General features: G+C 42.9%; 1 protein-coding gene across 4 annotated transcripts in view; it reads left to right on the top strand.

The window, feature by feature from the left end:
- MYH10 (myosin heavy chain 10) overlaps positions 1-12,598 on the top strand; it is a 154,983-nt gene that overhangs the window by 100,377 nt on the left and 42,008 nt on the right. For all 4 annotated transcript variants that reach the window (XM_054456792.2, XM_063657069.1, XM_054456798.2 and 1 more), the window contains 4 exons: positions 7,662-7,855; positions 7,948-8,069; positions 9,991-10,060; positions 10,149-10,309. In XM_054456792.2, coding sequence (XP_054312767.2) covers positions 7,662-7,855; positions 7,948-8,069; positions 9,991-10,060; positions 10,149-10,309 — 547 coding nt within the window. The remainder of the gene's footprint in view (positions 1-7,661; positions 7,856-7,947; positions 8,070-9,990; positions 10,061-10,148; positions 10,310-12,598) is intronic.

Genomic DNA, 12,598 nt, shown 5'->3' with positions numbered 1-12,598 from the left:
CTTTGGTTGAGTTACTCAGCTGAACCAAGTACCAAGGATCTCAATCTCTGCTTCTCCTTGGAAGCCCATCCATCTACCAAGGCCAAATATGTTCTTTGAGATTGTGTGTAATATTTTAAAGCAAAATCGTTTTCTCTTTAATGTGTTTATGGATTCAAGACCACCACCCCAGAGAGGGCTAAGGGATTTTAAAATGAAAATGTAGGACTTTAATATTTCCAGTGATTTCTTGGAAGACAATGGATGAAGGAGTTTCTAGGGATCCAAATTGTGATTGCCTGTGATGTGCTGACATGTGGTAAGCACCTCTCTAAAGCAGGTGACACAAAGCTAATAGGACCCATGTGCTTAAGTACATGTGTAATGATGGGAAAATATCATTATGAAGAGCATGCAGGCTTCTGGTACTGGAATAAAGAGAGATTTGCAGAAAAATCACAGGACAAGTACAGAAGAGAAAGGAACAGGGGAGAATAGGATTCCTAGAGGCAAATACGGAGGTCATACAAGTTTCTGCTATAAAGTCAAGGACTGTTTTCTTACAAGTATATTTTGGAAGTCTGGACTTCAGAGATAAATCGGTAGTGGAAGATACAAGCAGAGTGAACCAGCAAAAAGGGGTTGTAACCTGAAAGCTACAGGCAGGGCTTTTGGACTAAAGGGGTAATGGGTAATAGGGTAATTGAGACTATCAAAGGCTTTAGACCTGATCCAAATCATGTTGGAGGGACAATTATGTATCATTTTCACTAATGCTAGTTTATACCTGCACCTGCAATTTCCTTCATAGAACAGCACCAGTTAGGCTCTTTGAACCTCCATGTGTGCTAGATTGCAGCTGACAGGTCCGGAAGAGTGTACTACCAGAGCAAAAATTGGGGAAAACCTGAGAAGTCCAGGTAGAGTCAAGTATCATGACTGATAAGATGGTACCCATTTAATCTCCATATAGATTACATCCATTGATCATAACCTCCATCTCAAGTCCCATTTTAGAATCTGTGGTTTAGGTCTGACATAGTTTACGTGTTTAAATTGTTCTCGCTTTCAATGGATGAAGGTTTTTGTTATTGTCGCAGTATATTCTGCTCCTTCCTGTTTTTGATCTTGAGTGTTAGCAATAGTTGGAAACTCACCGAGGAGAAGCAGCGCTTGGGTGCTGCAGCTTGAGTTCCTGAGGGCAAGTGCAGACAGCGACGTTTAGTTCTCAGGGTTATTGTGAGTATCAACTACGGCAACGTGAACCTGAATGCGTGGCACACGGGGAGTGCCTGAATGTGTGGTGTTGTAGAGTTGCCGTTGCCGTGGCTGCATCTGCAGCAGCTGCTGCTGTAATTACAGAACAACAGAGAAACCCAATAAATGTTTATTTCCTTGGCTTTACTTAACATAAGTCTAGTATTGCTCATAGTGTCCCAAGGTGCAGCTGATAGGCAGTGGTGGCAGGCTGCCCAGTCTCAGCATGAGTTGGGGACATGGGACCCCACAAGGGGAGAAAGTGAGCGCAGACGACAGTGGAAGCTGCGGGCAAAGAGGGGCTTCCTGTCTGCCCAACGCCTTAGATGGCCTGGCCGAAAGGGATAGGAAGGTAGATGGAAAAAAGGGAGACATTCAAGTTTGGCTTGAGACTAGTGCTTGGGATAAAGAAGATTGCTTTCTCCTTAAATCATGTGCTTCCTCTCAACCTCTCAACTTCCTGGGGTTTTTCTAAAAATTTCCAAATGCTAGAGTAATTAGCAGATCGGTTCTAGCAACTAGTTATGTAACCACTGTAAACTTGTTATTACAGTACCACATAACAGGGATATTACGGAGACAGACTGATGTTAAGATTGTTTCTGCGAATTCATATTCGTTTCCAAATTGTTTATAACAGTGACATTTTCATCTATATGAGGGTGGAATTGTCTTACCTTGTTTAAATGAGTATTGAGAACCTGCTCCATGCCTCACACAGTGCCAGGCACTGGAGACCTTTCATGAGGAGTGCGTGATGCTGCTCTCAGTCATCAACATCTAGCTGTTGAAATTAACATTAAATAGGTTTCTTCCCCCTTTTTTGGTTTCCAGCTATATTAACTAGAATGAATTTCTGAAGATCTAGCTTAAATACTTGAAAGTAAATTTAGTAACACTAGTATTTTGGCCCATGCACAGATTTGAAAAACATAAAAATCTTATGGACCCGTCTCCTAGATTATCCCCTAGAAGGGCCAGTTAAGGATTCTGGCACCAGCCGATGCCATTCCTTCTATGAAACTGTTGGTGGCAGTTTCATGATGAGATAGACGACACATTGCATTTTCTCTCTTAAACTGCGAATATGTCGTCACAGATTTCAGTCCGGAACTCATCTAATTTCCGACTGTTTAAATTGTTATAGATTAGTAAATTAGGTGTTAGTAGAAAATACTTTTCAGGCTTCTAGAACCAAGTAATGAATGTAAATGCCCACCAGCAATCCTAACCAGGGTCTCCTGACATCTCAGATAGAAGAATTTACAGTGCAAGAATAAGCAAAGCTAATCTTTACCCTGAAACTGTGGCTGGAGGAAAGGCACTTGAGATTTAGAAAGCAATATTAGGTCTTCCAGTGAGGCGCGCTGCTCATTTCAAGGAGCTGCTGGAGTCTTCTCTTCGCATTTTCTGCCTTTCTCTGGTTTCTGCTTTGATCAACAAGAAAATACTCTTAAAATAGAGTTTTTTCGGGTCTTGATTGTTGAGTGAAATCATACATTATTAGTGTGGCTCAAATCATTTAATGAACTTCCCAAAGTGTTTCTCTTTTACCCACAAGATAATTTCGTTGGTGGAATCTAACCCTGAGTTTAAAATGTTGAATTAAAAACAGCTGGGTGCGGTGGCTTACGCCTGTAATCCCAGCACTTTGAGAGGCCGAGGCGGGCAGATCACATGGTCAGGAGTTCGAGACCAGCCTGGCCAATATGATGAAACCCCATCTCTGCTAAAAATAAAAAATTAGCCAGGCATGGTGGCAGGCACCTATAGTCCCAGCTACTCAGAAGGATGAGGCAGGAGAATTGCTTGAACCCAGGAGGCAGAGGTTGCTGTGAGCCAAGACTGTGCTACTGCACTCCAGCCTGGGTGACAGAGCAAGACTCCATCTCAAAAAAACAAAAAACAAGAACTGAAAGTCTAAAGCATTATTTTTTTTTAATCTGAATATTTAGCTTTGGATTGTCCTTATTAAAATTAAATTTGAAAATCAGGATTATTATGACTATTTATTGGTTACTATATTTTTAAAAAGCCACACACACAACACTGACAGCAGATTGTGTTTAAGAACTGCCCGTGCAGGCTAAAGTACTGCACAACCAGTGTAATTGATCCTTCCAGAGTAACATGGTGCTCTTCCTCTTTTGTTGTAGTGGTGATTTGTTCTTCTGGTAAACTTCATGCAAGTTCACTTAGCAGATATTTATTAAATAGCTACTGTGTGCCTGGCACCAGGCACCGGTCAACATTTAGGGCTGGGAGATTGTCTCCGCTGATGGTTGGGGGGCCAGAGACACCATAGGCACAGCTTTCGGGGCCCTGAGTATGTGAGATGCTGGAAAAATGTTCCCTGGGGAAGCTCAGTCCAGTGAGAAGAAGCACAGAAACAGTGTGGAAGTTCTGTCCCAGGGATTTGAAGCCTAGAGAAGGGAGTGGCCTATTTAGCTTTGGAGGCAGGGTGAAAACCGAACGTAAGAAGAGTTCCCTGAGGTAGCTGGTAAAGGAATGGAGATTTAAAAGTATTTAAGCATTTGCCAAGATGACTGGAGCGGGCTGGGCATTCCAGGCAGAGAGAAAAGGATGGAATGTGAAGTCATTGTGTCTTTGGGAAAATGCAACTAGTTTGTACAGTTGGCCTTTAGGGGCACGTGTGAAAGGGACAAGAGAGGTGCCTTCATTGAGCACTTGAACGTTTTTCAGGCTCACAACTCTGAAGCGTGGTCTCCTTAGCTCCATTTCAAGAGGAGGAAATTTAGGCTTAGAGAAGTTGGATCACTTGCCCCAGAATCACCCAGCTCATGAGTGTGGTGTGTCTGACTCTGAGTGGAGGCCATTGCTGTGTTGTACTACTGAGCTGAGTTATTTGGACAATATCCGACAGGCTGTGGGAGAAATTCGAGGATGTTAATGCTTAGTTTTGTCTTTTAGAAATGGCTGCTACATTACACAGGGACAAAACGTGTAAATGAAGGAACCATGTAGCACTACGGGTAGAGGATGAAATGGGGGAGAAGTGCAGGATCCAGGTCAGAAGCAGGAGCCCAGCAAGGGCAGGGGAGAGGAGGGTGGATCGATGACATCTTAACTTTTGGCTTGACCACTTTTGGTCCGTGGTTCCATTGGATAGGAAACCCAGGAGGAAGAACAGGACAGAGGGTGGGTCCGTGCTTGGGTTTAAGACATGGGCCTTTGTCCCCTCTCCATATCCTTCTTTTGTGTTTTTTTTTTTTTTTTTTTGAGACAGTCTCGCTCTGTTGCCCAGGCTGGAGTGCAGTGGCATGATCTCAGCTTACTGCGACCTCTGCTTCCTGAGTTCAGGCAATTCTCCTGCCTCAGCCTTAGCAATTCTCCTGCCTCAGCCTTCCAAGTAGCTGGAACTACAGGTGTGCACCACCACGCCAGCTACTTTTTGTATTTGTTGTACTTTTAGTAGAGACAGGGTTTCACCATGTCGGCCAGGCTGGTCTCAAACTCCTGACCTCAGGTGATCCTCCCGCCTCGGCCTCCTAAAATACTGGGATTACGGGCATGAGCCACTGTGCCTGGCCTTCATTCCTCTTTAACTCCTCCTCCTCTGCTGAGCTCCTTGGGGATGGTCTTAGGCCCTCCATCTCTTTCTGGTCTCCCCTAGATAAAAGTTGACAACTCCCAAATTTACCTTTCTAGTTCAGACCTCTCTTCCTAGCAGCAGACTGGAATTTTCCTCTTGTCACTTGACATCTCTCTTCTACTTCGAAGTCCCCCAGGCATCCCAGACTTACTTAGAGTTTGGGTTTTGTCTTCCCATCCACAAAACCCACTTCCCTCCTTGTCTTCTCTACCAGCCACTCAGTTGCTTAAGCCAGAATCCTGGCAGTTATTCTTGAAATGCTCCTCTGCCTCACTTTGCATATCAAGTTCATCCAAGAGCAAGTCCGTCCTCCCACTAAAATACCTCTTGAATCTTCCTTCTCGATCCGTCTTCGTAATCTCACTAGCTCCAGCTGCCCTCATCGCCTAGACCCTGGACTCCTGGGAGGGTCACCTGTCTGGCCTCCCCACTTCCACTTCTCCCTCCCCCTTCCCCAGGCCATTCTGCAGGCAGCAGCCAGTGTGCGTGTCATAAGCTCCTCCTCATACCGGTGCCTCCTCCTCCGTGCTGGCCTTCCTTCGCTTCTTCGTGCCCCTGGTCTTCCACATATGCCGATTGCACTGACTGGAGCGGTCATCTTCCCACAGGCCCATTCTTAATTTTGGGGTTTTATATGGCATTTCCCCAGAGAGATCTCTAACCACTCATTTCTCCTATAGCATCCTGTTATTTTCTTTGAATGCATTTCTCACTCTTTTTAATTACAAACATATTTAATGTTTACATAATTTATCCACTGACATGTATATATCAAGCATGTTGGTACCAGACATCATGCAGGGAGCAGGGATGCAACATTGAGTCAAAGCAGACATGCTAGGATTGAACAAGCATTTGTAGAAGGCAGAGGCACCTTTGTGACATCTGAGTGGAGAGTAGAATACAGGTGTTTGGCAGCTGGCTCTGGGTGGTCAGGTATATCTAGTTAGAGTCATAGCTGAGATCACCTGGGTTGGGAATATGGCTTGAGAAAAGCAGAGGGCCAATGTCAGCATTTGTATTGTGCCTTATTCTAGAAGGGTTGCAGATGAATTGATTTGGGATCCCAGGTGAGTGCCGTGAGGTACAGGAAAAGCAGAAGAGAAATCATCAAGAAACATGGGACTGAAGTAGTGAGGGGGAGGTAGGGTACAGGAGAAGGTGGGGCTCCTAAAAAAGCCAGGAGTGGAGCGTTTTTAGAATGGTGCTGTGACATCACCAGGTAAACATAGCAGGGTCAAGAAAAACAAGCACCGGGTGGTGTCTATTCATTTAGCAATTTCAGTCATTGCCTGAGTAGTGCTGGGCAGGAGAGGAAGAGGACGGGCCATAGGCCAGTTGGCTACACACTGGGAAGTGAGTGGGAGAGGATATGGTGTAGCAACGCTGTGAACTACTCAAGAAAGAAGCGTGGCTCTGACAAGAGAAGTGGGAAGATTACAGGGTCAAGGGAAGATCAGTATTTTATGGGGCCTGCAGAAGTGGGTTTGTGCTACTTTCTGCTGGGGCAAGTGAAGAGGGAGAGGTTGAAGGCACAGGAAAGAATGGTGGTTTCTGAGGTAAGACAGTCTCCAGTGCACAAGCAAAAGAGGTAACTCTGACCCACATCCTTGAATCTGGTAGCTTTGCTTGGAAGCAGTTGTAGTGTAGTGTGCCTGCGTGGGCCTGGAAATTAAACAGCTTTTACCCGCCCTTCTCCCATCTTCCACTGAAGACCTGCATAACTTGAGCAGTTCATTTTTACCTCCCGGGGTCATGGTTCTCTTCTGTTAAAAACCTCACTGGAAATTGATAATTGAATGAGATCTTGCACATAAAGCTCTTCGCACAGTGTCAGGTCCCCATATGCTTCTGTCATAGGAAACAAATGAAAGAAATGAGGTGTCCATTAGGGTTGAGGAGGGCATTAAAAAGGGCAGTTCAGTTGATAATTCTGATTGATTTTAAAGTATTTAAGTAATGTGCCTCATTCATTTAACTTCTTTTCAATAAGAGGATATGTACATTATGCACCAAATGTTTTGCTTGTGGCTGGTGTACTGTTTATGGTCTCATCATTAGAAGTACTAGGTCTTTGTGGATAATGTAAAAATATCAGTTGCTCTAACAAGGGAATGTCTGACAAGTTTAGCCATTGAACACCTAGGAAGCTTAGGCATTTATCTTTTCAGAAGAGTCCTTCCTATTTTGTGTTCTTGCCCTTTAATAAGTGTTATTCATGTTTTGAGAAGAGAGCTGAAGCTTACACATTGCTAAAAATCTGAACTCCTATAATCTAATCTTCCTGCATTTGTTCCTAAAACTTGAATGACTTTTCTCACTGAATATCTAATGACTAATAAGAGAGAATTCTGGTCCCTAGTCCCTGAGGTTATTTGTTAAGTGGATTTGTACAATCAGATATTCTTATATATATTTTTATGAGCCATTTCCTATTTGGAGGCCTTTCACAGTATCAGTTTGTATGTATCAATAATGCCAGCCAATGAGTTTTCATTTACCAAATAATTGTAAATGTAACAGGCACAATGTTATCCAAGACAGTGAATTCCTGAAACTAGCGCAGCGGAAGGCATCTGCTGGTGTGTGTTAGTGTGGAGCTGTCAAAGCACTACAGTATCCTGCCATATAAGTGTGTGGCTGTTAGTTCCCGGCTTGTGCAGTGCCTAAGTATGCTGACTGCCTTACCTATATGGCATCTCCTGTCATTTGTTCCACAAAGCTTGTGCTGCTGCACTTTCACTGTGTCTTTTCTTTCCCTGCTAATGAGTGAGGTTTGGCTTATATTTGTTTTGTCCTTTCTTCTCCCCAGTGGACCGTATTGTGGGTCTGGATCAAGTCACTGGTATGACTGAGACAGCTTTTGGCTCCGCATATAAAACCAAGAAGGGCATGTTTCGTACCGTTGGGCAACTCTACAAAGAATCTCTCACCAAGCTGATGGCAACTCTCCGAAACACCAACCCTAACTTTGTTCGTTGCATCATTCCAAATCACGAGAAGAGGGTACGTGCTGAGCAAAACATATGCTAGTATTTAAAACTGATCTAGGTCAGGTGCTAAAGATTAAACCATGAAACTATTGTTTGCTTGATTAGGCTGGAAAATTGGATCCACACCTAGTCCTAGATCAGCTTCGCTGTAATGGTGTCCTGGAAGGGATCCGAATCTGTCGCCAGGGCTTCCCTAACCGAATAGTTTTCCAGGAATTCAGACAGAGGTATTGCTAACTTTTACTTTTTTTGCTTATGTATCAAAGTTTATCTTAATATGAATTAAAACAGTGATGTAATAAGGAAATCTTTTTCCTTGTCCCATACATAGTTTGTTTTCTTATATAGCAAACATATAGTGAGGTACTGGAAAAGGGACAACCCTTACTACCTTGATTATTGTATTGGTAGGAAGATTGAGTGCCTCCTTTATAAAAAGGCAATGTGCTAGGAACTGCTATGAGTGCTGCAAAGAAACATGCCATGTTTTCAGCGCCCTGAAGTTAGCTTTGAGATAAACATAGAAAGCTGAAAGCTTACAGTTTACTTACTCAGACAGTTCTACCTGGGATTCAAACATAATTATTTTTATTTTTATTTATTATTTTTGAGATGGAGTCTTCGCTCTGACACCCAGGCTGGAGTGCAGTGGCACCATCTCGGCTCACTGCAGCCTCCGCCTCCCAGGTTCAAGTGATTCTCCTGCCTCAGCCTCCTGAGTTGCTGGGACTACAGGCACGTGCCACCATGCCCGGCTAATTTTTTGTATTTTTAGTAGAGACGGGGTTTCACTGAGCTAGCCAGGATGGTCTCGATCTCCTGACCTCGTGATCCCGCCTCGGCCTCCCAAAGTGCTGGGATTACAGTCCAAACATAATTATTTTTAAAATTGGTTTTTTAAATAGATGAGTAATGTATGTTCCTTTTAGGAAAATTGGAAAATACAAGAGAAGTAAAAAAGTAAATAAAAATCATCGAGGAGTGATTCCTAAAAACATGCTGGGGTACTTCTTTCCATCTTTTCTCAATGAATATATCTGTATGTGTGTGTGTATGTATATGTATTTTTTTCCAATGTATGTGTGTACATGTGCACACACATGCGTGCAATTACAGTCTTTTAGCTAACATAGGGAAAGGAGTAGATAGAAAAGGATTAAGAAAAAACAAAAGGGAAAAGATCTGTCAACTTGCAGTGGAAATGGATACAAACATATGATGAGAAAGAGTTATTTTTAACTTTTATTTGGTAATTTTCTTGAATAGTTACATTTAGTTTGCTTTTTTTCTTCTTTTTTCTGGAAATCAGATTTCAAAGTATGACACCATTTGCTGTTCCATGAAATAAATGGTGCTGCCAGGTCAAAGAATGGTCTTTGTGCCCTTTCTCCCACTGTACCAGATAGAATCACCTTGAGAAGCTTTTCCAGTCCATGTGTGTCTTCAGGAAAGCCATCATTCTGATCCCATTGTATGATGAAGTCTGGTAGATTTTCATTTTTTATTGTTAGGAGAAAAAGGGAGTATAATTGGCATCCAAGATACAAAGTTGATTGATGTAGCCAGGATTCCTCCTTTAATATAGCCGGTATCTTTTATTTTTCTGATTAAGGTATAGCCTGTATACAGTGAGGTACACAGATTTTAAATGTGCAGCTCAGTGAACACATGTATGTGTATACACCCAGACCAATGTCATGTCACATGTCACCCTGATATTTTCTGATGTTCTGAATAGAAGCCTATGAACACAGCTCTTACAGCCCTTCCTGTTATCTAATAAATGCTACAAATTGACAGTGACTTAAAGTACAGAAAGCCAGATTCTCTTTTGCATCTTGAGGATATGAACATTTTATGGGAAATGAAGAAAAATGAAAGGTTTCTAAAACACCATGCTTTTGATTTTTCTCTGCCACAACCTCCTAAACCTACTTTTTGACCTGAAAGAACTAACCTCATTTTTACTTATGAGAAATAGAAAGTCGATCTACGGAAAACATCAGATTATCACCAGTTCATTTCTTGACGCTTAATTTAACATGTATTACCCAACATTTTATTGCCTCTTAGAGCAAAACGCACAGTTAGTAGATATACATTGTTCACAAATTTCTACAAAATACTTCTTGGAATATTTTCTTACAGATATGAGATCCTAACTCCAAATGCTATTCCTAAAGGTTTTATGGATGGCAAACAGGCCTGTGAACGAATGGTAAGGTTTTCTTGATTTTTTCTGGTTTGTAGATTTAATCTAATCTTTCTTGTAGTTAAAAAAAGTAAATGAACTCTTTCTCTCTTAGATCCGGGCTTTAGAATTGGACCCAAACTTGTACAGAATTGGACAGAGCAAGATATTTTTCAGAGCTGGAGTTCTGGCACACTTAGAGGAAGAAAGAGATTTAAAAATCACCGATATCATTATCTTCTTCCAGGCCGTTTGCAGAGGTTACCTAGCCAGAAAGTAAGTGGGTATTCACAAATTAATCATTCACTGAGGATGTGCTTGTGCTAAATAAGCGTTGCGTTTTGGCCTGGGGATGCAAGAGTGTGTGAGACATAGTCTGTCCTTATGGAAATTGCTTTATAGTGGCAGAGATAGTCAGGTAAATACATGAACATTCTAAGTAATGGGATGTTGCAATACGAAAACACACAAGGAGGCTGGGCATGGTGGTTCAAGCCTGTAATCCCAGCACTTTTGGAGGCTGAAGTGGGCAGATCACTTGAGCTCAGGAGTTCGAGACCAGCCAGGGCAACATGGCAAAACCCCATCTCTACTAAAAATACAAAAATTAGCCAGGCTTGGTAGCGTGCGCCTGTAGTCCCAGCTACCTGGGGGAGCTGAGGCAGGAGGATCTCTTGAACCGGGGAGGTCAAGGCTGCAATAGGCCAAGATGGCACCACTGCATGCCAGCCTGGGTGACAAAGTGAGACCCTATCTCAAACACCCACACACACAAGGGGCCAAGGGGTTTGGGGTCCTGCTTCAGCTCAAGTCCTCAGAGAATGCTTCTCTGAGGCTGAAACCTCAGGGGTAAGAAGGCTGGCCCTGTGAAGGGAGGAGAGAGAAGCTTTTCAGTAAGGGAACTACAGCAGCATCCTGGCAAGAGTCTGGCAGCGTTTGAGAAGGTGACAGAGTCCAGTGTGGCTGGAGCAGGATGGGTGAGAGGGGGCAAGGTGAGAGAAGAGGCTTGAGAATCAGATGCTGGACAGGGGTTAGGAGTGCAGTGACGGGGAATCTATACTGTCAAGGCCGCCTGGCTGTGGTGTGCAGAATCCGTTGAGATGGGCCAAGAGTAGAATTGGGAGGGCCAGTTGGGAAGCTGTTTTAGTGATTTGGGTAGAAGATGATGGTGCCTGGACCCAAGAAGGTGGTGTTGGAGAATGAGAGAAAAGTTGTTAAATTTGAGATAGAATTCAAAGGACTTAGAACTGATTTGGATTTAGAAGGTCATACTGGTATTTATTTCTTTCTACTGAACACTTCGGGTTTCGGAGTGAGAGAAGTTGAGAGAGGTTGAATAGTTTGCCATCCAGACAGTTTTGAGCAAACAGAATCTGAACACCTGGACTGGAAGTCAGCACTCTGCAATAATGTCCTCTACATGTGGGTTGGAAAACAGCTCTGGTTCCTGGGCAGTCTGCTTGCCCAGACAGTGGTCAAGAGGGTTTTAAACAGAAGAAGGTAAAGGCAATACTTGTGGATTTTTGCCTATAAAATAGAATACAGAGTAAAAAGAGTAGCATGGAAAATTGAAGACAAATAGATGATATCTTCGGGTTGATACTAAGAAACATTTGGCAAAAAGGAGTAAAAAACTTGGGTTTTTATTTTATTTTATTTTTTTTGAGACAGAGTCTTGCTCTCTCGCCCAGGCTGGAGGGCAGTGGTGTGATCTCGGCTCACTGCAAGCTCCACCTCCCGGGTTCATGCCATTCTCCTCCCTCAGCCTCCTGAGTAGCTGGGACTACAGGCGCTCGCCACCACGCCTGGCTAATTTTTTGTATTTTTTTTTTTAGTAGAGACAGGGTTTCACCGTGTTGGTCAGGATGGTCTCAATCTCCTGACCTCGTGATCCACCCACCTCAGCCTCCCAAAGTGCTGGGATTATAGGCGTGAGCTACCGCGCCCGGCCGGGTTTTTATATACAAATGTTTAGATACTATATAAATAATAAAGTGAACCCGTTGATAGCAAAGACCTCACTGTATCCACTGAACTGCAGAATGTCTAACATAGCATAAGGAGTGAGCAATGGCAGGTGCCAGGCTAACTTCATAGCGTTAGCAAAAAACTTGACACCTGCCAGAAACATGCTACAACTATCAAAAGTGCAGGAAACGAAGTATATAGATATACTTTGTGCAGCTTTTTCATTGATCGAAACCTTGCTTGCAAAATTTTCAAGATAGAAAGTTAAAAACAAAAGATATTTCATTTGCATTATTTCATCTTAAGGACTTAAAGCTAACAAATCCATGTAATCGTATATGTAAGCCAGCATGCCTTTGCCTTTGCAGCCCCTGCCCCTAAATATTTTAGTCCCACTATGCATATGGTAGGCTGGAACTTAAAATTAGGATACATCAAAAAAAGAAGATAACCTATTCAAAAGAACCAGATTGTACATGGGAAAAGGTAGAATAGTGCTTACAATAGTCAAAAAAATAGGTATCTTTACAGAAATCCGTGAACTTGAGCTTGAAGCACCCTGGAGGACGTTGGGATAAGGATAAAAAGAGGGAAGGA

The sequence above is a fragment of the Pongo pygmaeus genome, chromosome 19 (genome assembly GCF_028885625.2).
Source record: "Pongo pygmaeus isolate AG05252 chromosome 19, NHGRI_mPonPyg2-v2.0_pri, whole genome shotgun sequence".
NCBI lineage: Eukaryota > Metazoa > Chordata > Mammalia > Primates > Hominidae > Pongo > Pongo pygmaeus.
Note: the sequence above shows the minus strand (reverse complement) of the source record. Positions and strands in the feature narration are given on the sequence as shown.